This window comes from Pituophis catenifer, unplaced genomic scaffold (genome assembly GCF_029215685.1).
Source record: "Pituophis catenifer annectens isolate HBS135680 unplaced genomic scaffold, rPitCat1.0.hap2 SCAF_1, whole genome shotgun sequence".
Taxonomy (NCBI): Eukaryota; Metazoa; Chordata; class Lepidosauria; order Squamata; family Colubridae; genus Pituophis; species Pituophis catenifer.
Window position 1 is genome coordinate 47,171,565 of NW_027256881.1, and position 22,725 is coordinate 47,194,289.

At 37.9% G+C, this 22,725-nt stretch overlaps 1 protein-coding gene across 1 annotated transcript in view; it reads left to right on the forward strand.

Moving 5' to 3' along the window:
* The window catches only part of SMYD2 (SET and MYND domain containing 2), a 33,089-nt gene extending 11,511 nt beyond the window's left edge, over positions 1–21,578 (forward strand). The window contains exons 3-12 of the mRNA XM_070948955.1: positions 737–847; positions 3,250–3,310; positions 6,575–6,699; positions 7,507–7,574; positions 10,626–10,728; positions 14,305–14,415; positions 15,123–15,243; positions 16,160–16,334; positions 18,160–18,268; positions 21,145–21,578. Of these exons, the coding sequence (XP_070805056.1) occupies positions 737–847; positions 3,250–3,310; positions 6,575–6,699; positions 7,507–7,574; positions 10,626–10,728; positions 14,305–14,415; positions 15,123–15,243; positions 16,160–16,334; positions 18,160–18,268; positions 21,145–21,225 (1,065 nt within the window). The 3' untranslated portion in view covers positions 21,226–21,578. The remainder of the gene's footprint in view (positions 1–736; positions 848–3,249; positions 3,311–6,574; positions 6,700–7,506; positions 7,575–10,625; positions 10,729–14,304; positions 14,416–15,122; positions 15,244–16,159; positions 16,335–18,159; positions 18,269–21,144) is intronic.
* The last annotated feature ends 1,147 nt before the right edge of the window (positions 21,579–22,725 follow it).

Genomic DNA, 22,725 nt, shown 5'->3' on the forward strand with positions numbered 1-22,725 from the left:
TTTAACCACTTTACTAGTTCATATAACTCAGTTGGATTCAGCCTGAGGAAAAAATTTAATTAACTATGCTTAAAGAATAAAGGGGTCAGAAGGGGATGTTGGAAGGACATATTGGCATTGTCAATTTTGCATCTGTCTTAACTGGGCATTTTCTATGCCTATGTGTGCTAGTAAAATAAGGCTGTTGATTAATTGTTTGAAGATTATTTTCTACCTCATAAAAGTCAGCAACTCCTCGACAGTGTTTTCTCTCTCATGTATCTCACATACAAATATTCAGGAACTTTGAATATGGGTTTTTTTAGCTTTAATCTCTGATGATTACTTCTTTGGCAAATATAAGTGGAGATCGCTGGGAAATAGTTTCTGGAGAATAGGATTTTAAGAGATCATCCAAGATTTGCTTCAGTTCTTTGTTGTGTAATTTGTAGCAAACACAATCATTTCATAGAACCAGCAATGGAGATCATAATTTGGTTTCTATTCATGGGACTGGAAGAAGTAGTCAATGGTCAATGACATTTCCCACTCTAACCCAGATCAGTTCTTTCAATTACTGTATTACAGATAGACTCTATGTTCTTTTAAGTATTATGAATCTTACCAATACATATGAATTCATGTCAGAAAAGAGGATATCTTTACCTTCAAGTTTAATTTTTTTTTCTGGTGCTATCTTTTCATTGTGAGGAAAACAAATTTCATGCATTTTCAAATTGTATGTTTAATTCTTTAGAAACAAGATTGGCCATTGCACAAATTGGAGTGTTCTGCCATGTGCGTATTTGGACAGAACTGGAATCCCTCTGAGACAGTCAGACTCACAGCAAGGATTCTTGCCAAGCAGGTGAGCTGATCTGAAATATTTGTTTTGCCTTGCTTTGTCTAGATGGATAGGAAAGAAGAAAATAAGTCTGTCAATAACAGATCTCTGCAAAATTTATTTCCTAACTTCTTGCCTATAACTATTGATAGTTCTTTGCTGAACCTCTGAATAATACATTACTTATTATATTTTAAAATGTTACATCTTGAAATAATCTCTGTCTTTCCTGTCTGCCAAGTTGCCTCCTATTGCCCTCTCCTTACAGGATTCCATAAAACATGAATCTGGGTTTGAGAGTACCTGCTTTAGTCATGCAGTTGAAATTTTGAGCCTACTGTGGTCAGTTTCTCTACAAATCCAGTTGTTTGGAAGCATGCTTTTTTTTTTTTTGCATCACTTAAAATACATGAGTTATTGAGAAACATGTTCCCCAAGGTAAAGATAGCTATTTTCACTAGGAAAGTGGAGGTCTTTGAAATGACCTTTGTCACAACTTGGCATTGCCAGCTGAGACATCATAGCTTGGTTTTAAAACAGAATGTAGAGAGAAGATTTGAGAAAATAGAATAAAAGGTAGATATGAAGCTCAGTTTGATTAGATCAGTAAAAATAATAGTCTAGCAGATGAATGAGTTTAATTCTAAAAGAGCTGCTTTATATTTGGAAAGAGAAGAAGAAGGGGGAAAAAATCCCTAGAGACCTTTATACTAACTATTTGCTAGGTGATTTTCACTGCTCCATCGGTCATATTTTATATAACTTGGAAATTTTCCTTTTCTTTACAGATCAGACATATAGTAAAATCTTCTGAGTTTTATACATCCATTGATGAGTCACATCCTGTATCAGGGTGGCTTAACAAAGATGAAACAATTGGAATATTGTGACACTAATGGGGCCTAAATTAGCCAGCACATGCTTAATTTGCTTTAGGATTAATGGATATGTTGCCATGGGGTGACTCAGTTTGGCTTTAACCCACTGAAATTTGCTCAAAAGCAAACAGTTCAGAAAAACTTAATCCAATGTGAAAAAAGTATTATATCAAAATATTATTTATTATTTATTTATTATTTTATTGAATTTCTATACCGCCCTACTCCCGAAGGACTCAGGGCGGTGCACAGCCATGAAATAAAACACATAAATATACAAAATTTAAAATCGAATAAAATGGATTAAATAAATTTGGCTGAATTAATACCCATAATTTAAAAATACCCATATTTTAAAATCCATTAAAATTTAGAATTTACACTTAAAAGGGAGAAGATTTAGGCGAGGCCAGCTTGATGAAATAAAAGCGTCTTCAACTCGCGGCGGAAGGTGCGCAGGTGCCTTGAATAGGTACCTTCTTCCTTGGTTTCAAGATAACTGCATGAATGGGTATATCTGTACCATGCAAGGATAGCAGCTTAGTAGAAGAGAGATAAGAGAGAGCACAGAGCATTAGAAATAACCCCATCGGCATCAAAATACCTGGACAGTCCTTCCTATATAATTCTTGGATTGGTGAGAAGCATGCCTCAGAATTTGTTCACAGGGAGAATTTGCTTGCACATTTCTAAGTAACTATATTGTATAGCTCTTGCACTTCTCCAGTGTGCCCGTCTTTGCCATTAAAAGAAAAAATAAATTCCCTAAATGATGGCCTTTGAAGAAAATCTATATGCCCGAGAATTGCTAATCTGACAAGAACAATCCAGGTAGAGTATAGAGAAAAGATGCTGAAGGCCTGCTGGCAGGTTAATCTGACCAATTCCCTCCTTCTCTGCTTCTTTCTTTTTTCTTTCTCCCTTTCCCTTTTTCAAATTAAAGCATAGTCTACTGGTGACCCACAAGCAAAATTAGATGTGTAATGATGAAAAGTCATTGGAATAAATTTGGGCTTTTATAGCTTGCAGGGAATGGAAGGGGGCCCTACATGGAATATGAAAACTAAATATGCAAACTAAAATCTCCAAACCTCAGCTGTTGGGCCACCTGCAAACTCACATTTAATGGCCAAGATTACAAAGGAGTGGCCTTAGGCCAATGCTGGAGTGTTGCTTTTGAACTCTTGTCAACATTGAGATTATTCACTTTCCTCAAAGCAAAGTCTGCCTTCTGACTGCTTGCTATTCTTAGCTGGGGTATTTTTTTTTGTTGTTTTTTTTTGCAAATTTGCAACTTAAAAAAAAGAGAGTTTTTCAATCACTCCTCCTATATGTATGTGTGCAAATTCCAGCATGAGTCTCTTGATGGCTTATATATTGTAAGAGGTCTTGACAGGTAAACCTGAAAAGCTGTTCATCCCCTCCTCTGCAGTCTTTACAGGATGATTGTTACAAGCGACAATTGCAAATAGCCGAAGAAATATTTTGGAGGTTTTTCAACAAGTCATTTTCTCTCCCTCCTCCCTCCTTTTTTTGCACCTTTACCAGAAAACACACCTGGAAAGGACTGAGTCAGAGAAACTCCTTTCTATAAAAGAATTTGAATCCCGTAAGTAAAAATAAAGGAAACAGTATGTTGATTTTCAAAAGGCTTTTCAGAAAGAAAAAAAAGGCTTACTAATTTTTCTACGTATATACTCGCTTTGTATCTGTTATGGATTGGAAGTAGACAGTGGTGAGGAGCAGGGAATAACTGAATTCTGGTTATCCTCTTCTTGCCAGTTTTTGCAAGAAGCTTCCTCCAGGCCCTGTTGCCTGGACTGGGGCACTGTGAGAAAAAGGAGATATTTGAAATATTGGCAGAAGCATCTTCTGAATATGGAGCAGATGAATATGAACTGCTGCCTATTTTCTATCATCTCCCCCTTTCCACTTGGTGGCTATCCACAACAAACTATGGCAATCCAAAATGACAGTATCCATGAAAGATGACACAAGTTTTAGCTTTTGTGTGACTTGGTCCCCTCTTGTCCCCTTTGAGGATGGCCATGGGCTCAATCTCCCCTCCACTTAGCAAGATTTCCTGATCCTTGAAGCATGTTAAAGCATCTCTGTGGGCTGATGGGAAAAAGTATAAAGGGAAAGTCATTTTCTCCTGACTCTCATCTACAGTTGGATATCTGGATCTAATCCAATAGTTGAAGTAATCCAACAAGCAAAACTATATTGCTGATCTCTTTGATTTTGGCATAGCATTAAATATAAATGCCTCCATTTTGGATTGTTAACCATTGTTTAGAGTGAGCCCAAACCAGTTATGGCTTTTTAAACAAACTGTGCTTAAACTATGACTTGTTAGGATGGTTTGAAGAGGAGGAGGAGCAGAGTAACCCCCTCCCCTGACCTACCCTCCCAGATGATTCTCCCAGATGTTATAACTTTGTGAAAGATAATTAAAATTCCAGCTTATTAATTGTGTCATTTCTATTTGTCAAACAATATTCCTGGCCGAGGGTAACTTTTGTGGCTATTACTGTTATAAAAATTTAAACAGCCAGTTTTGTTTCCACAAGTCATAAAATTAGAGATGGTACTGTTTTTTGATAGTGTCTCTAATTGTAAGGTCCACTAGTATTTGTTGTATATCATTGCCACTCAGCTCTGATACGTCCTTCATGATTTCCACTTTCCGGATATCCCTTAAGTAAACTAAGGAAATAAGTGTGATTAACTCTTTATGTACGTGGTGGTGGTATTGTTGGAGAAAAATCAATAAGGGAACTTCTGAATATTTATGGCTTTCATTTTCCTCTGTCTTCTCACTTGGCCTTGTAAGACAAGATGAGTTTATTTTTTGTTGTACTTCAGTCTCCACACAATTTATTATAGGTTTGCAAAGCCAGGTCAAGTGCACATGGACATGTTCAATAACATACCGTGGCAAGACCATGAAACAAAGAAAATAGGGTGTGTTTATTGTCAAGCAGCAAGAACCTAGAAATTAACACACTATGCTGTATTTGTCAAAGACAAAATCCCCCAACTTTTCACTAGTTCTTATTGTCTGACCAATTTCTTCTTGAACCCTTCTGAATATGATTCAAGGTGGTGGTGATGACCTGTAATATCCTTCATAGCAGAGGACTGGGTTATTTGAGGAGTAATCCCTCCCCCCAATTACATCTACCCATCCCATTAGGTACAACAGAAAGGGAATGCCTTGAGGTCTATCACCTGGGACTCCAGGAAGAGTCTAACTGGTCAGGTAGAACAGGTCAAGTGGAGAGAAGAGATGTGTCTATGCCACCAGGCTTGGGGATCTGGAGGTGCAGTAGAGCCTGTACAGTGGTTGTGTTGAGTTTAGATTAGTTGTTTTAGACCTTGGCTATGGATTCTGTTACTTAGCCTTTTAGATGGTTTCATGTGCTTTTTATATTTTTCAAGATTGCACTTCATTTGGTTGTAGTTTTTAATTTGTAAGCCACCCAAAGTCAAGAATCTGAAATGCGTAGCTATATAAATTGAAACAATAAATAAAAAAGCACTAACATGGAGTTGGAACTATCATATGCTTGCTAATGAATGGCTGTCATATAATACTTAAAACTCTGGCAGTGCTCAGAAGCCTGTGCTAAAGCACTTATTAATATTCAAATTGTACGTTCCATGGTATATGTGTATGTGTATGTGAGAGACACAGAGAGAAAACAGCTCCCCCCATATTGCCCCATGGCAGACAGAGAAATAAAGCAACTGTAAAAGAGGACAAAGCAAGCTGGAAGAGTTGGCCCTTTGATCAATTGATAAACTGTTGCCTGATCTGGAGAATTAAAAAAATCCCACTCAGGGGTTCAAGGGAAGCTCGGACAGTCAGATTATGAATTCGGGTCAGATTCATTTGGGGGAACAGTTAGACCTTCACTCAGTTGAAGCATTTTCACTTTCACTTTGTGTTAAATAAAGATATCCCTGTGGGAAAAGAGTACAATGCAAATACTTTAAATGTTGCTCATGTTTATTATAACATAAATTTGGCTTAACAAGTAATTGTTCAAAATGAAATATTTTTACTTCTAGCTTTATCCATTTAGACATTTAGAACTACTTTAATAGATGTCTTCTCAGATGGCGCCTCTCAAGATGCTTTCTTTTTTAATCACAGTTTGAAAAAACAGCAACAGGTTATTAGGCATGTAATTTTTTGCCTAATTGAAGACATTTTTGACATGTGGTTTTCAATCACTTTCAAGTCCTGAATTTTAAAATCTGAGCAATGTTAAAATTTGTTTTCCTTTTGAATTCTCTTGCTTTAGTGAAACAGGATTATTCACTTAGGATACCACATCATTGGTATCAGCTTAAAATGAAGGGAATTAATTTTATTATAGGCTTAGCAAAAAATTTGGTTGTTAATTCCCCCACCCCCACCCCCATGATTGAAGGTTGAGGGCTAGTTTGGTTAAATCACCAGTTTAGAGATTGCGAGTTCCAATCCCATCTTAGGGACAAAGCCAGTTGGGTGATTTTGGGTCAATCACACTCTCTCAACCCAAGGAAGAAATGCAGCTGCAAACCATTTCTGAAATCTTGCCAAGAAAACTTGTTTAGGCATTCACAAGGAGTTACGACTGATTCAAAGCTACATGCATGCACACACTCATATACAGAGTTAAAATGTCCTGGTTATTAACATTTTTGCTGATAATTACTCATGTTCACAAATCCTGGACAAGGGAAAGATTGGAGTAACATTGTCTATTGCAGGAAAAGAACAGTGCATTTTCTTTCCATAGAGTGTATAATATCTTGAGCTTAAGTTTACTGTTGACAGCAAGTGATCATTATGGTGTTAAAAATGTCCTTTGCTTCATAGATCTTGATAAGCTTGACAATGAAAAGAAGGAGCTGATTCAAAATGATATCTCTGCTCTTCACCACTTTTATTCAAAGCACATAGAATACCCTGACAATGAAGCTCTGGTGGTACTTTTTGGACAGGTAAGGTAGATAAGGATAAAAGGGGGTTAGGAAGTATGATTGCATAGGTACAAAACTGTGTTGTAATTTCTGCAATTGTTTCTTGGCAGTCCTTCAGTGTGGACTGTGATTGCACTAATTCTTCAATACTGTAAAGATACTTTTTTTTACAGATTGCTTCCTCTTGTATTGTATATATAAAAAATACATGGGCATATTAAATTTCAAATCCCTTCTTTTGGAAACATGTCAATACCAAAACCACATCAGGTGCACGTGTTATGTTTCAAGGAATTCTGTTGGGGAATTATGGGATAGAATGCAACATGCTTAAATGAAGAGTTGCATTGAGACTGAATTTCTTTCCCCAAAGAAAGAAAATATACTTTTATTATTTGTTAAACAATTTAAAGTAGGAATAACTTACTTTCATGTTTTTCTGGACTGTTATCATTCAGATTCTTCTTTTTTTTTTTAATTTAAATGTTATGAATGAATGACTGACTGACTGTGACTGACTGAGATTTTTAAAAAATTTCTCCCAGCCTTCCATCTTTTATGGTAATTGTGTGGTTTGGTCTGCCCCAGCTAGGCTATGCAGTTCTAATTTTTCAGGCAAAATTAGATTATAAATAAACTTCGCATAAGCTCCCTTATGTTATCCTGGTAGTTCAACAGCAAGACTTAATTAAGAATAAGCAGTGTTATAATCAGATTAATCAGCATGGTACAGATGAATGGGGTCAACTACCATGCAGAGCTAAGTAAGCCGATGGATTTTTTTTTATTTCTAAGATCTGAGTGTGTCTGTCTTCCCTCTTCTCTCAGGTTAACTGCAATGGCTTCACAATTGAAGATGAAGAACTTTCACACTTGGGATCAGCAATATTTCCTGAGTAGGTGTTTGAGAAATAGTACTGTATTCTTTTCCCCAATGTATTAATGTTGTTTCAATAACAGATGTTTAAAAAAATCTCTAGCTTGTTTACAGACTTGAGCCAGTCCTTATTCCAACTTGTACTTCACACACCATTCTCAACTACTCCATGTTCAACCCAAAAAGTAGATTTTCTAGGTAGCATCTCTGCTTCTGAATTAGGAATGACTGCTGAACAGAAGAACTTGCATTAAGTTAGGTTAGGCAAAGTAAAATAACTTACTTCTCTAACTTAGTACTGTCTACTTCCACTGGCAATAGCTCCACCAGAGACCTTTGCTTGAGAGACTGGCCAAAGGTTGGGAATCAGAAGAACTTGGAGAGACTCAGTTTACAAAAACTGATATAAACCATAATAGATTAAATGGTCTCATATGGTGTATTACCATCTTTTATGGTAGTAGTCTACCTATGTAGAGAGAAAGCTGTGATGTTAAAGACATAACATTTGATTTCTTTGGACCTCTGAGAACCCAGAGAACCCTTAAACTTGTGAATAGATGCAAAAGAAGCATCAAACACTTCAAAGGCAAAACATAAATTTTGCATGCACAGGGATTCGCCAAGGTCTCTCTAGTTAAAAATCCTCACCATTATTAAGAAGGCTTTTAAGTATTAGATTCATGAGGCCCATTGTAAATTAAGATAGGTGATTTTTACCCTATATAATGACTGTTGACAGCTTTTTAATATTTATATGGTTGGGAGATAATTGAGTTGATACATATGGAACATGTATATGAATCCCATAGAAAATGAAGATGCTGAAATGTCAAAAAGAAACAGAGAAATAAGACGTCCAATTGGCCAACTGACCCATGGAGGAAATGGAATGTGTCTCCCCTTTTATTTGCTTAGCTTATATAGTGTTGAGTACAGGTTAGATAGTCTTGGACTGCCTATTGGTGCTTGGGACCAAGGGTGAAATGCTCCCGGTTCGGACCGGATCACCCGATCCAGTAGCGAGGGTGGCGGGTGGTTCGGAGAACCGGTAACAAAAATCCCTGCCCCCCCCCCATGCCCAGATGAGCCACGCGATCATCAGAGGCTTTTTTAAAATTATTTTTAAAAGCATTTTTTCTACAACCTCTTTGGCTGAAAAAATGCTTTTAAAAGTAAAAAAAAAAAAGCCTCTGATGATCGCACGGCTCAGCTGGGATCATCAGAGGCTTTTTAAAGCATTTTAAAAGAGGCTGTAGAAAAATGCTTTTAAAAGCCTCTGACGATCCCAGCCTCTGATCGTCAGAGGCTTTTAAAAGCATTTTTTTTTACAACCTCTTCGGCCGAAGAGGTTGTAGAAAAAATGGTTTTAAAAGTAAAAAAAAAAAAGTTGGCCACACCCACTCAGTCACATTAACCCCCCTTCACCCCCTCCCCTCCACCAAGCCACGTTCACAGAACCGGTAGTAACAAATTTTACATTTCACCACTGCTTGGGACGTACAGTTGGGACTGAAAATCTGACCATTCAGTTGTAAATCAGGTTGTAAATCAAGGCATCTAAGATGGGTGGTCCTGATTTTTTTGATATTTTTGCAGTAGCCATGCAGTAGTCATGCAATTGTTAAGTGAATGGCACAGTCATTAAGTGAACCCATTATTCTGAATGGGTGTCTTTTGCCGGAAACTGGCCAAAACCACTGGAAACCTGCAAAAAACCCATAGCAAATCATGGGCGTCTGATCACAGGATGCTGCAGTCAGTCATAAAAGTGAGCTGGTTGCCAAGTGCCCAAATGTGGTCACATGACTGCCTGTTTCTCAATTTTTAGCAATTTGGAGGAAGGAAGAGCAGGACATAGGCCATGAGGAAGACTACAAATTAATGACTAAATTAATGTAAAATCATAATTATCCTTTGGGAGTTGGAATATGGGACATGTGGCTCAGCTATGATCAATTCTGTTATGACTTATACTGATAGTCTGCTACACAATGTGTTGCCATAAAATAATCATTTCTGTGATATATTAACACTTGGATATGATTTACGACCACAATTGAGCCCAAAATTTCTGTTGCTAAGTGAGACATTTGTTAAGTGAGTTTTGCCCAGGGGTGAAATCCATTTTTTTCCCCTAATGGTTCTGTGGGCGTGGCTTGGTAGGCATGGCAGGGGAAGGATATTGCAAAATCTCCATTCCCACCCCACTCCAGGGAAAGGATACTGCAAAATCTCCCTTCCCTCCCTTCCTGGGGGAGGGATATTGCAAAATCTCCATTCCCACCCCACTCTGGGGCCAGCCAGAGGTGGTATTTGCCGGTTCTCCAAACTACTCAAAATTTCCACTACCAGTTCTCCAGAACCTGTAAGAACCTGTTGGATTTCACCCCTGGTTTTGCCCCATTTTACCACCTTTCTTGCCACAGTTGTTAAGTGAATCACTGGAGTTGATATAGTTAGTAACACAGTTGTTAAATGAAGCTGCCTTCCCCATCAACTTTGCTTGTCAGAAGGTTGCAAAAGGTGGTCACATGACCTTGGGACACAACGGTCCCAACAACGGTCATAAGAACGAACCAGTTGTCAAGCATCTGAATTTTGATCACATGATCTTGGGGATGTTTCAAAGGTTGTAACTGTGAAAAATGGTCATAAGTCGCTTTTTTCAGTGCCGTTGTAACTTTGAACGGTCAGTAAATGAACTGTTGCAAGTCGAAGACTACCTGAATATAGAAAAGTTTGCAAATTTGCCACCCAACCCAAACCAGGCACAGTGAAATTTCTTTAGTACAGTGGCTTCAGTGAGAAAGTTAACACACATTGAATGAACTGCGTTTCTTTAAAATAACTTGTGATTTTAATTCGTTTAACTACATTGTATACAAACCTCATTTTCTAAAATAATCACTGGCAATGGCAACATATTCTAAATATTAAGCAAATTTTTATGTCCGTTTCACATTGTGCTAACCTTTTGTTAGCACAAAAGCGTTAGAAATATATCTCACATCTTTGCATAAATTGGAGTATTGCTTGTTTCTTTAAAAAAAAACTCTGTTTTTCTCAGTGTGGCACTTATGAACCACAGTTGTTGCCCCAATGTGATTGTTACCTATAAAGGGACAGTGGCTGAAGTCAGAGCAGTTCAAGAGATTGAAGCAGGAGATGAGGTAACTGAATATATGCAATTTTTATGTGCTGATATGGAATGTATAACGAATACGTTGCACAGGGGAAAGGCCAAGTGTTTTGTTCATGCAGTATTGCTGAAATAAATAGTATCAAGTTTATGGTATCTCATTCGCTTAATCTGGTTTCTAGTTTTAAAGTACAGCTGGAAGATAAGTGACTCTAAATTTTGAGGAATACAAAAAAGAGAATAATACAGCTGGAAGGGACTTTGGAGTTCTTCTAATCCAATTCCTTGCCTAAACTGGAGACCCTGCTATCCAATGTCTTCTTAAAAATCTCCAGTGATGGAGCACCCACAACTTCTGGAAGCAAGCGTTCCCACTGATTAATTTTTCTCATTGACAGGAAATATCTCCTTGGTTATGGTTGGATCTCTCCTTAATGAGTTTCTATCTGTTATTTTTTATTGTGCCCTGAAGTGCTTTGGAGAATAGATTGACACCCCCTCTTCTCTGTGACCACTCCTTAGGTATTGGAAGACTGCTATCATGTCATTCCTAGTCCTTCATTAGACTAGTGATACCCAGTACCTAGAACTGCTCGTCATATGTTTTAGCCTCAAGCTCCCTAATCATCTTTGTTGCTCTTCTCTGCACTCTTTCTAGAGTCTCAACAACTTTTTGTATCACAGTGACCAAAACTGGACACACTATTCCAAGTGTGGTCTTACCAGTGCAGTATATAATGGTATCAACACTTCACATGATCTTGATAATATCCCTCTGTTGATGCAACCTAGAACTGCATTGGCTTTTTTGGCAGCTACAGCACACTGCTGGCTCATACTTAGATGGTTGTTCACTAGGACTCCTACTGTTACTACTGGTAACCCAGGTACCACCTATTCTATATCTGTGCGTTTGGTTGTTCTTGCCTAAGTGTAAAATCTTACTTTTCTTGTCACTGAATTGCATTTTGTTCGACAGGTTTGCCAAGATCCTTGTGGATCTTGAGCCTATCTTCTCAAATCTTCTCAACCAGGGGTTGCCACAAAGAAGAGGGAGTCAAACTATTCTCCAAAGCACCTGAGGGTAGAACAAGAAGCAATGGGTGGAAACTAATCAAGGAGAGAAGCAACTTAGAACTAAGGAGAAATTTCCTGACAGAACAATTAATAAGTGGAACAACTTGCCTGCAGAAGTTGTGAATGCCCCAACACTGGAAAATTTTAAAAAGATGATGGATAACCATTTGTCTGAAGTGGTGTAGGGTTTCCTGCCTGGGCAGGGGGTTGGACTAGAAGACCTCCAAGGTCCCTTTCAACTCTGCTATTCTATTCTATTCTATTCTATTCTATTCTATTCTATTCTATTCTATTCTATTCTATTCTATTCTATTCTATTCTATTCTATTCTAAATGTTGTCCATTCTCCAGCTTGCTGCAAATTTTATGAGTTCCCCTTTTATCGTCTCATTTAGATTGTTTATGCTAAGAATACTGGGCGTAGGACAGAACCCTGGGGTACCCCACTGCATACTTCCCTCCATGTAGATGTAGTTCCATCTTTATCTTTAGAGATTTGATTGACTGTGGTTATTTTCAGTGTTCTGCCTAAAATGGTAATCCCAGTTCTTTTCTCCCATTTCTCTCTCTCAATCTTAAATTTAAAAAAAGCCTGTACTGTTTGTCTCAAATCATCAATATGATTGGATAGCCACTGCTAAGAGTGGGACATTTTGGCTAAGTGCAGTTTAACCAAAAGAGGACAGTGTGGAGTTGCTGGATTCATTAGCAAAGAATATGTGATTAAGTGGGCATACAGTTGCTTTCCAGCACTCTAAGATGCTTTCAGAATTTTATTGCTGCAAAACTTGGACTAAATTTTACTTGCTAATTCAAGCACTTAAATGTAAAGAACAGAAATAACAGGATAAATAGACAAATAGCCACCTTCTCATAATAAAGAAGTATTTTAGGAATGTAACTTCTTACTTCCTGCATATTCATCCTCATCTGAGTTTGCCATGGCAATGGTGCTAGAACCTCTTCACTGCATTCCCGACTACTATGGGGTTATGCAGGAAGACCCTGATCTCTTTGGATGCCTGCCTTATATCTGTTTTGGAGACAAAAGGGCTGTAGAGGAAAAGTTTTAACAGGTCAAATGGAGAGAATGTTAATTGAACTTCTGGAAAAGATTCTTAAGTAGAGTTAAACTCTAACTCATTAATCTTTAGTGGTATGGCCTATGCCTCCATCTTCTGGTTCAATGTGATTATTGCATGAGAAACCTGTCAAAAAAAAATCCACTGTGCGTGGGGAAAGGGAGTACGCATGTTTAAATTGGCTTTCATATTTTGTGCCTGGAAAAAGCAATCGAGATACACTCACTGTAGAATAAAACAAGCAACTGTTAACTAACATCATTGCCTTAGGCATGCTGTGAGAAAGTGAAGGACACAAAGAAGAGCAGGCAGAATGAACAATTTGCATCTGTGGTGGAGCAGTTAGATATTTGCCTTTCCTTCTTGGTTTTATCACATTTTATTTTAGGTGAGAGATTCAAAATGGGACTAAGGTCATTTTAATTTTGTTTTTCTTATATGTGAATGTATTTTTTATTATGAAACTTTTAGAAAAAAATATAGGTACTTTATAACTGACTATGATAATAGAAATAAGCAAAAGACCTCAACATCCTATTTTATATATGGAAGGAACTAAAGAAAAAAAAAAGAGAAGGCTAAATTAAGATGTGCAACTTTCATTTGTTTGGCTGTATTTGTCCACAAATGGCTTTTGGTGGTCACTTTATTTGATCCTTCTATAATGCAGTGCCCCAAAGTATGTTCTACCAATGCTATTTTTTAAACAATCAAGTTAGGATTGCTTAGTACAGCATTTATTTCTAGGGTTTGTTTGTTTGTTTACATTTATTAGATTTTTATTCAACCTTTATTATTTTATAAGTAACTCAAGGGAGCAAACATACTTAATACTCATTCTTCCTCCTATTTTCCCTATAACAATCCTGTGAGTTGACATTGGGCTGAGAGAGGGACTGGCTCAAAGTCACCCAGCCAACTTTCATGCCTAAAGTGGGACTAGAACTCATATTCTCCTGGTTTTTAGGTCAGCACCTTAACCAGTGGTAGGTTTCTACCGATTCGGGAGAACTGGTGGTGGCAGCGGCGGGAGGCTCCACCCACCTGCCCGGACATTTCTGCACATGTGCAAAAGCGTTGTGCGCATGCATGAGTGTGCACACGCCCATGAGCGAAACGGTAGCGACCGAAATTGAAACCCACTACTGACCTTAACCACTCTACTAAATTGGACAGTCTGGCTCTCCTTATGTCTGTTAATCCAGTAACAAACTCTAGTTAGGAATTATGATTTTCTTGGGTCCATTGAATCTCTCTGTTTGTTTACTTATTTACATGAAGGGAGAAACATACATTGGCTGGAAGCTTACTATGTCCTGAAGTTTTGAAAAATAATTGTCGTTGGAGTTTCATATGCATAGCATGTACAGCAGGTTTAGTATAAGATGGACTATATTAAAATCTGTGTGCTATGTGCTGTTAGACAAATATCATTTTACTTTTCTCAGATTTTTACCAGTTACATTGACTTACTGTATCCAACAGAAGATAGGAACGATCGATTAAAAGATTCCTATTTCTTTACCTGTGATTGCAGGGAATGTTTTACTAAAGAAAAGGTAAGCCAATTTAACCATTTAATTATATGCTTTATTACTTAGATTGGTAGACTGACTATAGTCACAACACTATTCTTATAATATCTAGCATTTTATAGTGCCTGCAGTACTTGAGACCCCCAAACAGATTTGGGATTTTTGAGGTCAGCTAGAGCTAAGGAGAGATTGAAACCCAGGTTAAGTTTCCATTTCATATTTTCTGCCTGCTCCCCTTTCTATTGTATCTTAACAACAGCATTTATTTCTATTACTATGCAATGCCCTTTTCCAAAAGCATTCCATAATTCAGATCAGGTAGGTGAAATGGTCAGAAGCCAAGGGTACAAGGGTCATAGATCCCTCACCCCCAGCCATGGGGGGATTTATGAATTAAAACCAGAAGCTACTTTCTTACTTTCTCAGCAACTTTTGTCTTATAGATGGAATTGTAGCCTTTCAATCAAGTCAGATCTCGTTTTGAAATTGAATGAATTGTAACTTGCTTCTTTGTCAGTCTTCTGTAATCTAGGGCCTTCCAGATCTCCTCACAATCACAGTAGCTAGTCCATGGCTTTCAGTTTGATAGAAGTTAGCCAATACATCCAGAAGGAACCAAGTTTTAAGATGCCTTACGCATTTTGATCAGTTTAGTTACTGCCAGTTTGCCTGTGGATCTGCTTTTTGTTTTTGGAATAGCCTTTGTAACTTTCTTATAAATCTTCCCTCAGGACAAAGATAAACTGGAAATCCGTAAACTGAATGAGCCTCCGTCTACGGAGGTTGTGCGAGATATGATCAGATATGCCAGAAATGTGATTGAGGAATTCAGGCGGGCCAAACATTACAAATATATCCTTTGGTGTTATCTTTCTTGTGTCCATTTCTGCAAAGCTGAAATTTCAGTTCAATTTAGCAGTCTCACTTGTTGAGGCATATCCAAAAAATGATTTTCCACAAACTTGGGTTGCAGCTCTCAAATAGAAACTTTTTAAGAATTTTATTTGAACTGCATTGTTAAGCCATCCTAATTCATGGTTCCTGGACAGATTAGAAAACAGTTGTTGTTCTTTGAATGTTGTAATGTACTCCCCAGCTCAAAAAGTGTGTGCATGTATGTGTGTATATGTATAGATATATAGATATAAAATTTATGTATACATCATGCCTAATGGAACCATAATTTAAACATTTCAGCTAATATATGAGGTGTGTTATAAATAAGCTTGGTAAAAATGTTCATTAATGTTCATACAAGCTAAAAAAAATGTACAGATCAGTATTGGAAACAGGATGGGGCTGTTATAAGACATCAAACTCAGGTAGATTGGAAATAGTGTGCTGTTTCCATCCATCCTTATTGAAAGCATCCTCCATCTCCCTGGGATGAAAACAAGCAAGAGAGAAAATATTTGATACCATCAAAATCCTGCTATCTACTATCAGCTTCACGTTGTTTTGGGTAGATTTTAAACAACATGCAAAGATGAACTGAAACTTTGCAGTACCTCAAAGGCCAAATGTCATATGAAGCATCATCACCATAATTGCTCTAGTCTAGGCCTTTAGAGAAGATCCTAGCTAGGAGGCTACATATTTACAATTAATAATCTCTTTAAACGCTAGTCTGTAAGGACAAAAAGCAAAAAGGCGCAGAGTATACATCCTTATAGTTTCAGCTGAGGCAGTAATGATGGGACATAATATTCAGAAACCTAACCTGGAAAATATAGTTTTCATTTGTCATATACCTTAACTCTTGGCTTACCCCCAGGTGAACTGCAGGAGATTTGTGAGCTCAGTCTGGACAAGATGGGTTCTGTGTTTGCAGAGAGTAATGTTTACATGTTGCATATGATGTATCAGGCCATGGGAGTTTGTCTGTACATACAAGACTGGGAAGGTGCTTTGCGCTACGGGCAGAAGATTATTAAGCCATATAGGTACCTGACTTTTCCTCTTGCAATTTGTATAATATAGTAAATTGAAATATTTGTAAAGAAATACATCTAACTAAGCACACTGTTGGCTTTCCTTTCAATGAGCAAAGAAACAAATACCAGTCCTAAATATTTTGGTGTGCATGTGCATAAACAAACCCAGTATGACTGAAATTTTATAAAGCTCCTTATCTCTAAGGCCCATCAAGTGGTAGACTCTATGATAAAAATCTGTTCTTGGATCTCTGGCCTCTTCTATCATTAGAGATCTCAAGTTTTATGTTTCTGTTTCTCTTCTTCTGTTAGCTAATCTTCCCAGTGTCTCATATTGTGATTATGACTGGTTGGTATTCTGACCTCTTGCTTTCATTACCTAAAGACTCATGAAATTAAGAACATTCATAGATCTATTTTGATGTCACAAATTATGAAGCAGATTTTGCCCAGAAAACAGAATGCTAGGATAGCTATGCATTTTGACCTTAAGCACCATATAAGTTATCAATCTCGGAGATTTTCCTACCCAATATATCCTTCATGAGGAGGACAAAACTCATATACATGCTTTACATGGAAAAGGTCACGGGCTCATTTGTCAGCATTTCTAGTTATGGCTGGAAACACTGTTGTAGGAACTGAATTGTTGCTGTACTGTAATATTGAGACAATGCCTGTCTTCATATAAAGCAGCTTTCTTTGATCCTATGTTCCCAACGTTTTTCTCCCCAGTATGCCTGTTCCTCTGATTGAGGAACTCTGATTGAGTTCCTCCAGCAATGCTACTGTAACTGGTTGGTCTTCTGTTTTGCTCATGGACAGTTAGGAATTGACAAAGTTCAGCAGAGTTTTAGGAGAAGAGGAAGGCAGGTTCTTGTGGCAGACTTCTGGGCTACAGGAGGTACTTCAGTAGGCCTCTTGAGGCATTTGGTTTGGAAAAAGATTTCATTGGCTTGGATTTTAAAGAGCCACTGAGGTATATGGGCACTTCTGTATCACACAGATAGGCAGTCCGATTGCCTCCAGGTGCTTTGGAATACAACTATCATAGTCTGCAGCCATTATGAACAAAAGGAAAGGGTGGTGGCAATCCCTGTCCAAAATCTAGAGGACCAGTTCACCTTCTGTATTGGAAGAACCAGTATTTCTTTGAAATGGCAGATTTTTACAGGGCTGGTGGCTTCTTAGATATTTTAGTTTTCAGGCTATAAACAAGATTGTTCTAAAAAGGCTACATTTTGTAGCCTATTGACAGAGAAGCATTATCGCCAGCCTTGTAAACCTCAGGATTGTATATATGGGTGTGTGAGCCAGCAATCAGTAGGTTCCTTGATAAATTACTATCTTAGACCATAATTTCCCCCCTAGCTGGGAATACAGCTCTTTCCCTTTGAATCAGATGCCAGTGTGAAGTCATAGATCAGCTGGCGGGGAGTGGTGATAGGGAAGCACAAGAGCACACACTTCCCCTGAGGCCACAATCAGATTTATCACCCCTGATCCTTGCCTAGCTTTTATGGGCTTGGAGCCTAATTTCCTAAGCTGGTTTAGGCTGGCTAAAAACTACCAAGGATCTAGTGTACTAATACTTTAGCTCTTGGATTGCCTCCTCCCTGAATGGTTATCTGTAAAAAAATGTAAAAAAATAATAATCTTGATCTGTTGAGCATCAGTTGACTAAAGTTCCTTCCATGAGAATATCGTGAAACATCCACTGTCTCTAAAACATGGTCATGGTCAAGTTAAATTAAGGCAGGGCGGTGATAAATACCTATTGCATGTCTAAGAAATCACACTCCTTTATAAGCAAATGTGTGTTTATATTTTGCAGTAAGCACTATCCTTCTTACTCCCTCAATGTGGCTTCCATGTGGCTGAAGCTGGGAAGACTTTACATGGGCTTGGAAAACAGATCAGCTGGTGTTAAGGCTCTCAAAAAGGTATGCTCATTGTCTTTGCAGAATTTTGGTGTTAGTTGAATTTGAAACTTCATGTCGTCACATAGAAACGTTTTGTTTAGGAATATCTGTTCATTCCAAAGAGCTTCGCATTATAATGTTCTTTGTTGTGAATTCCTATTTGGAAGTTAGCCTCCTTTATTTTAATGGAATTTACTCCCTATTAAATGTATATAGGATCATACATTCAAGTTTTGCCTGCCACTGAAAGAGTAAAATAAAAGGTGTCCCCCAAATCAAAATAATTATTTTTTAAAGCAAATGTTTCTAAAGATTTCCCATGTGTATTTCTCGTGGTTGCTCCAACTCTTCAGTTCAGGTAGTAGGAAGAGAGAGCTGAGTTTAAGTCATGCATGTGGGTCTTCCATCAAGATCCCTCACTGAAAAGTTGTTCTGAGTTTTCATGCTTTTGTGTACAGTCAGGAACTGTTCAGAAACTGAATGTTCTTGGCTGTGGTCAAAGCTGACATATGGCACCAAGCAGATTGCATTTCAGTAGCTAGTTTGAATGTTAGTGCATATGGTAGTCAAAATATTTTTTTGTCTGTGGTTTCACAAAAAACCATGTGTTGGGGGGGAGGGGTGTGCGAGCAATAGACGTGGAGACTTTGCTTCCATTTTCTCATTTTGGGGGGCTCATTTTGCTTCTGTGGGGGCAGCTGCTGGGGATGCCTTCTAGTGGGTCAGCATCCAGGCAGGAATGATAGAAGCTCTCTAGAAACTAGAGCAAAGATGAAAAGGAAGCTGGAATTCTTGGTATACAAGACTTAATGGGAGCAACTACTACAGAAAGGAGCTTACATAAATCATATGCCAGTCTTAATTCAAGAGGACAGTTCATATAAAATAAGTTGATGATTCACGTAGGATGAAGGACGTTTATTCCCTGATTTCTGGTACTTTGCATGATTCCACCTAAATCAATTCATGGCCAATCTTGCTAAGTTGCTTTAGAATTAACCTGAGATTTCACCTTCATGAATTTCTTTGAATCCTCTGCCACTAGCTAATTCTGTGATCACTCCATATAACATACTGATTTTAAATTGCACACATATTAATTCAGTACCTTGGGATAGGTGCTTTATGACAAATTGTCAATTTTTTCCTATCCTTGTTGTATCCAAATAAGTTTTATTATTAATTATATCCAGTGATGTGGAATTACCTCCAAAAGATTTTTTAAATGGTATATATCTGATTCTAGTTGGTTGTGATTTTCCAGTTGAAAGTATCTTCAGGGAAGCATCTGTAATATAAATGTTATCATCATCATCATCATTAAACTGTATAAGCCACCCAACTCTCAGTGACTGTGGACAGGCTAGCAATTGTTAAAAACATTTACAAACAAGGAAATAATAACAACAGCAAAAGAATAAAGATGACAGAAATAACAAACCCAGATGGAAACAAAGAAAAAGAAGAAAAAGATGCTTCAATCACACTTGCCAAAGGACTGTGCAAGAAGCCACATCATGAGATGCCTTTGGAAAATGGGGGTCATTTGAATATTGGGGGAAACTCATTCCAGAGGGCAAAGCACTGCTACAGAGAAAGTGACTTCTGGGCTGCCAATAAATAGCATTGTTTAAACAAAGGAATCTAGAGTGCGCCAATCCTGCCAGATTGGTTGATATTACAGGAGACAACTAGTCCCTATGCCATTTAGGGCTTTATAGGTAGCAACCACACCTTGAATTGCACCTGGAAGCAAACTGGCAACCAGTGCAGCTTGTGCAGCTGAGGCGTTATGAGGCCATACCGAGGCAGTCCCATCACTGCCTGCACTGTTGCATTCTGGACCAATTGAAGCCTCTAGATCAGAGGTGTCAAACTCAAGGCCCGCAGGGTGCTTAGATCTGGCCCATAGGGCCGCCCTGGAAACAGCAAAGGACCGGTCTGTAGTGCCTTTGCCAGCAAAAATGTGTGGCAGGAGGCAGGAGGCCATTCCAGCCGAAAATGGAGCTTGTGAGCCTTTTTCCCTGGCAGAGTGCTTGGGCCACCACAGGTGCCCTCGACACTAGTGATGTCAAGCTGGCCACGCCCCCCGAGGTCAAACACAACCCTGATGCGGCCCTCAATGAAATCAAGTTTGACATCCCTGCTCTAGAAGGTCAAGGGCAGTCCCATGTAGAAGACAATCTACATATATAATAACTTCAATTTAATCCTATTCGATTTTGGTGGGCCTATTAACTGAACATAGCACCTTGAATCATCAAAGTGAGTCATTAATCCCTTTTTAAGTATGTTTATTGCCTCTAATTATTTATAAAAATAATAAAAAGATAAAATGAATAAGTGAATAAAAATAAAATAAAATATTACTTTAAATATATTGAAATATTTTAACTATATTGCCACAATTTATAAGAACAAGTACTTCCCTCCTAATTGTGACACAAATGATTGCAAGGGTCTTAGCATGGACTAAGGCCAAGATTACTTATATGGTCACTTAGGTTACAGAGGGAGCATGACCAATTCTTCTTGACTACCCAAACTCTATCTTGTAATAAGTTTTTTTATTATTATTATAATATAATCAGGGCCAAATGTGGCTCGAAACAGCCCTAGGCAAAAGTCCTCTTAAGTTTGGAACAGAAAAGCAGATATAATGTCATTTAACTTTTTGCTTTTCTGTGCCTTTCAAAAGAGCTCAGAGATCTCTCAGGATCAAAGGTACTGTGTATAGAATACGGTTTGATACTTGCAATCAAATGGGCTGTTTTCAATGGGGTACATTTAAGAGGACAAAAACCAGCCAGAGGTTTCTGACTCTTTGGAATCCCTGACGAGCATATTTCATAAACCAAGGCTGTCTGAATCAATTGTATTTTTCCCCCCTTTTGCAGGCAATCGCTATCATGGAGATAGCGCATGGGAAAGATCATCCATACGTTATAGAGATCAAAAAGGAATTAGAGACCCACTGAGTCTTTGAATCTATGTAATCCTTCAACCTTTCTTTAAAAGCCTTGCTATGGAAACTTCAGGAGTGCTTTGAAAATTGACGCGGAATGAAAGCTTTTCTGTAAAATAATTGGAATGACAAACATGTGGTGCATTTGGGCCTTGCCTCTTCCATTCTCTGAGGTCTATGTGAAATATCTTGAGCCTTGATAAATTAATTCTGAATGCCTTTTCCTCCCTAAGAAAATGCCATGGTTTCACACAGCTAATGCCTTTGATTGATCATGTGCAAAAATGACCAGTTCTTTTCTCAATTGAGTTTAAAGTATTGTATCTTATGCAAAATGACTAATTAAATTTGGACAACACTGCTTGACCTGCCTTGCTTGTTTGCCTCGTTATTGTGATATAGGTGTATAAAAACATTCTGGGTACCATTTTTTGTAACTTTTAAATATAATTACACACCTTGCATCTCAAAAGTTCAAGTTCAAGACTATTACATATACAACTTGATTGTTGATGTTGCATATATTTTGTCTCTAATTATATTTATTATGCTTACTCAAATTTGTGCTAATAATACATTTAGGGATTGTGAACATATATTTTCTAAGCATTGTGAATGGCTGTATAACTTAACATGCCTGATTTAATATGGAAAAATGGAGGCTTGTCAATTATATATTCCTGTTCCTTAATAGGTAGTATTTTTCCCATCTGGAAATACCTTTACTGTATTTGTGGTTTTTGAAAAACATTTAGCTGATACTCACCTATGTATATTTTTAGAAGCATACATTTGCCAAGTGCCTTCTGCTCATTTGGCCATACAGATACCAAATAGAAATCAGTGCAGATTGTTTATATAGAAGTTAAAACTTAAGAAATATCTTTTTCTGACATGAATAGCAGTATTCAGTGTTTTGATACTGCATGGGAAAGCTACACATGATGGACTTTATTCAGCTTAATTTTGCCTCTTCCAATTAAAGGCAATGTATTCTCTTAAAAATTCAAATATAAAGCTGATTGGTTAAACACTAAAAGTACATTCAGAGTAATTCTATAGTATATGTTTTATTGGAAAGAAACTCGAATGATTTAGGCAGGTTTGTCCTCTGAGCTTGCTGCTTGGCTCCTGGACATTTCATTACCAACTAGGTAACATCTTCAGCGAGGTTTTGGGGCAAAGTGTCTTGTTTGTTATATAGGTTCTGGGTGGTCGGACTGATTGAGTTACAAGACAGATTGGATCACAAGATTGGTTGAATCACAAGACTGATTCTGGTCTTATGACTTCTAGTTGTTTGCTGGGAGGCGTGAAATTCAATAGTGGGGGGGGGGTGATTGGTTCTGTGGTTGATTGATGGTCTGCTTCCTTATTGGTTTCTACGTTGGTTCTGTCAATGTGTTTCTTGATGGACCCATGGCAGAATGCCAGGCTTCGATAAACTCGCATGCCTAACAGGTTTTGGTATGGCCGATGACTTTGGCTTCATCCCAGTTGAAACAGTGTTTGT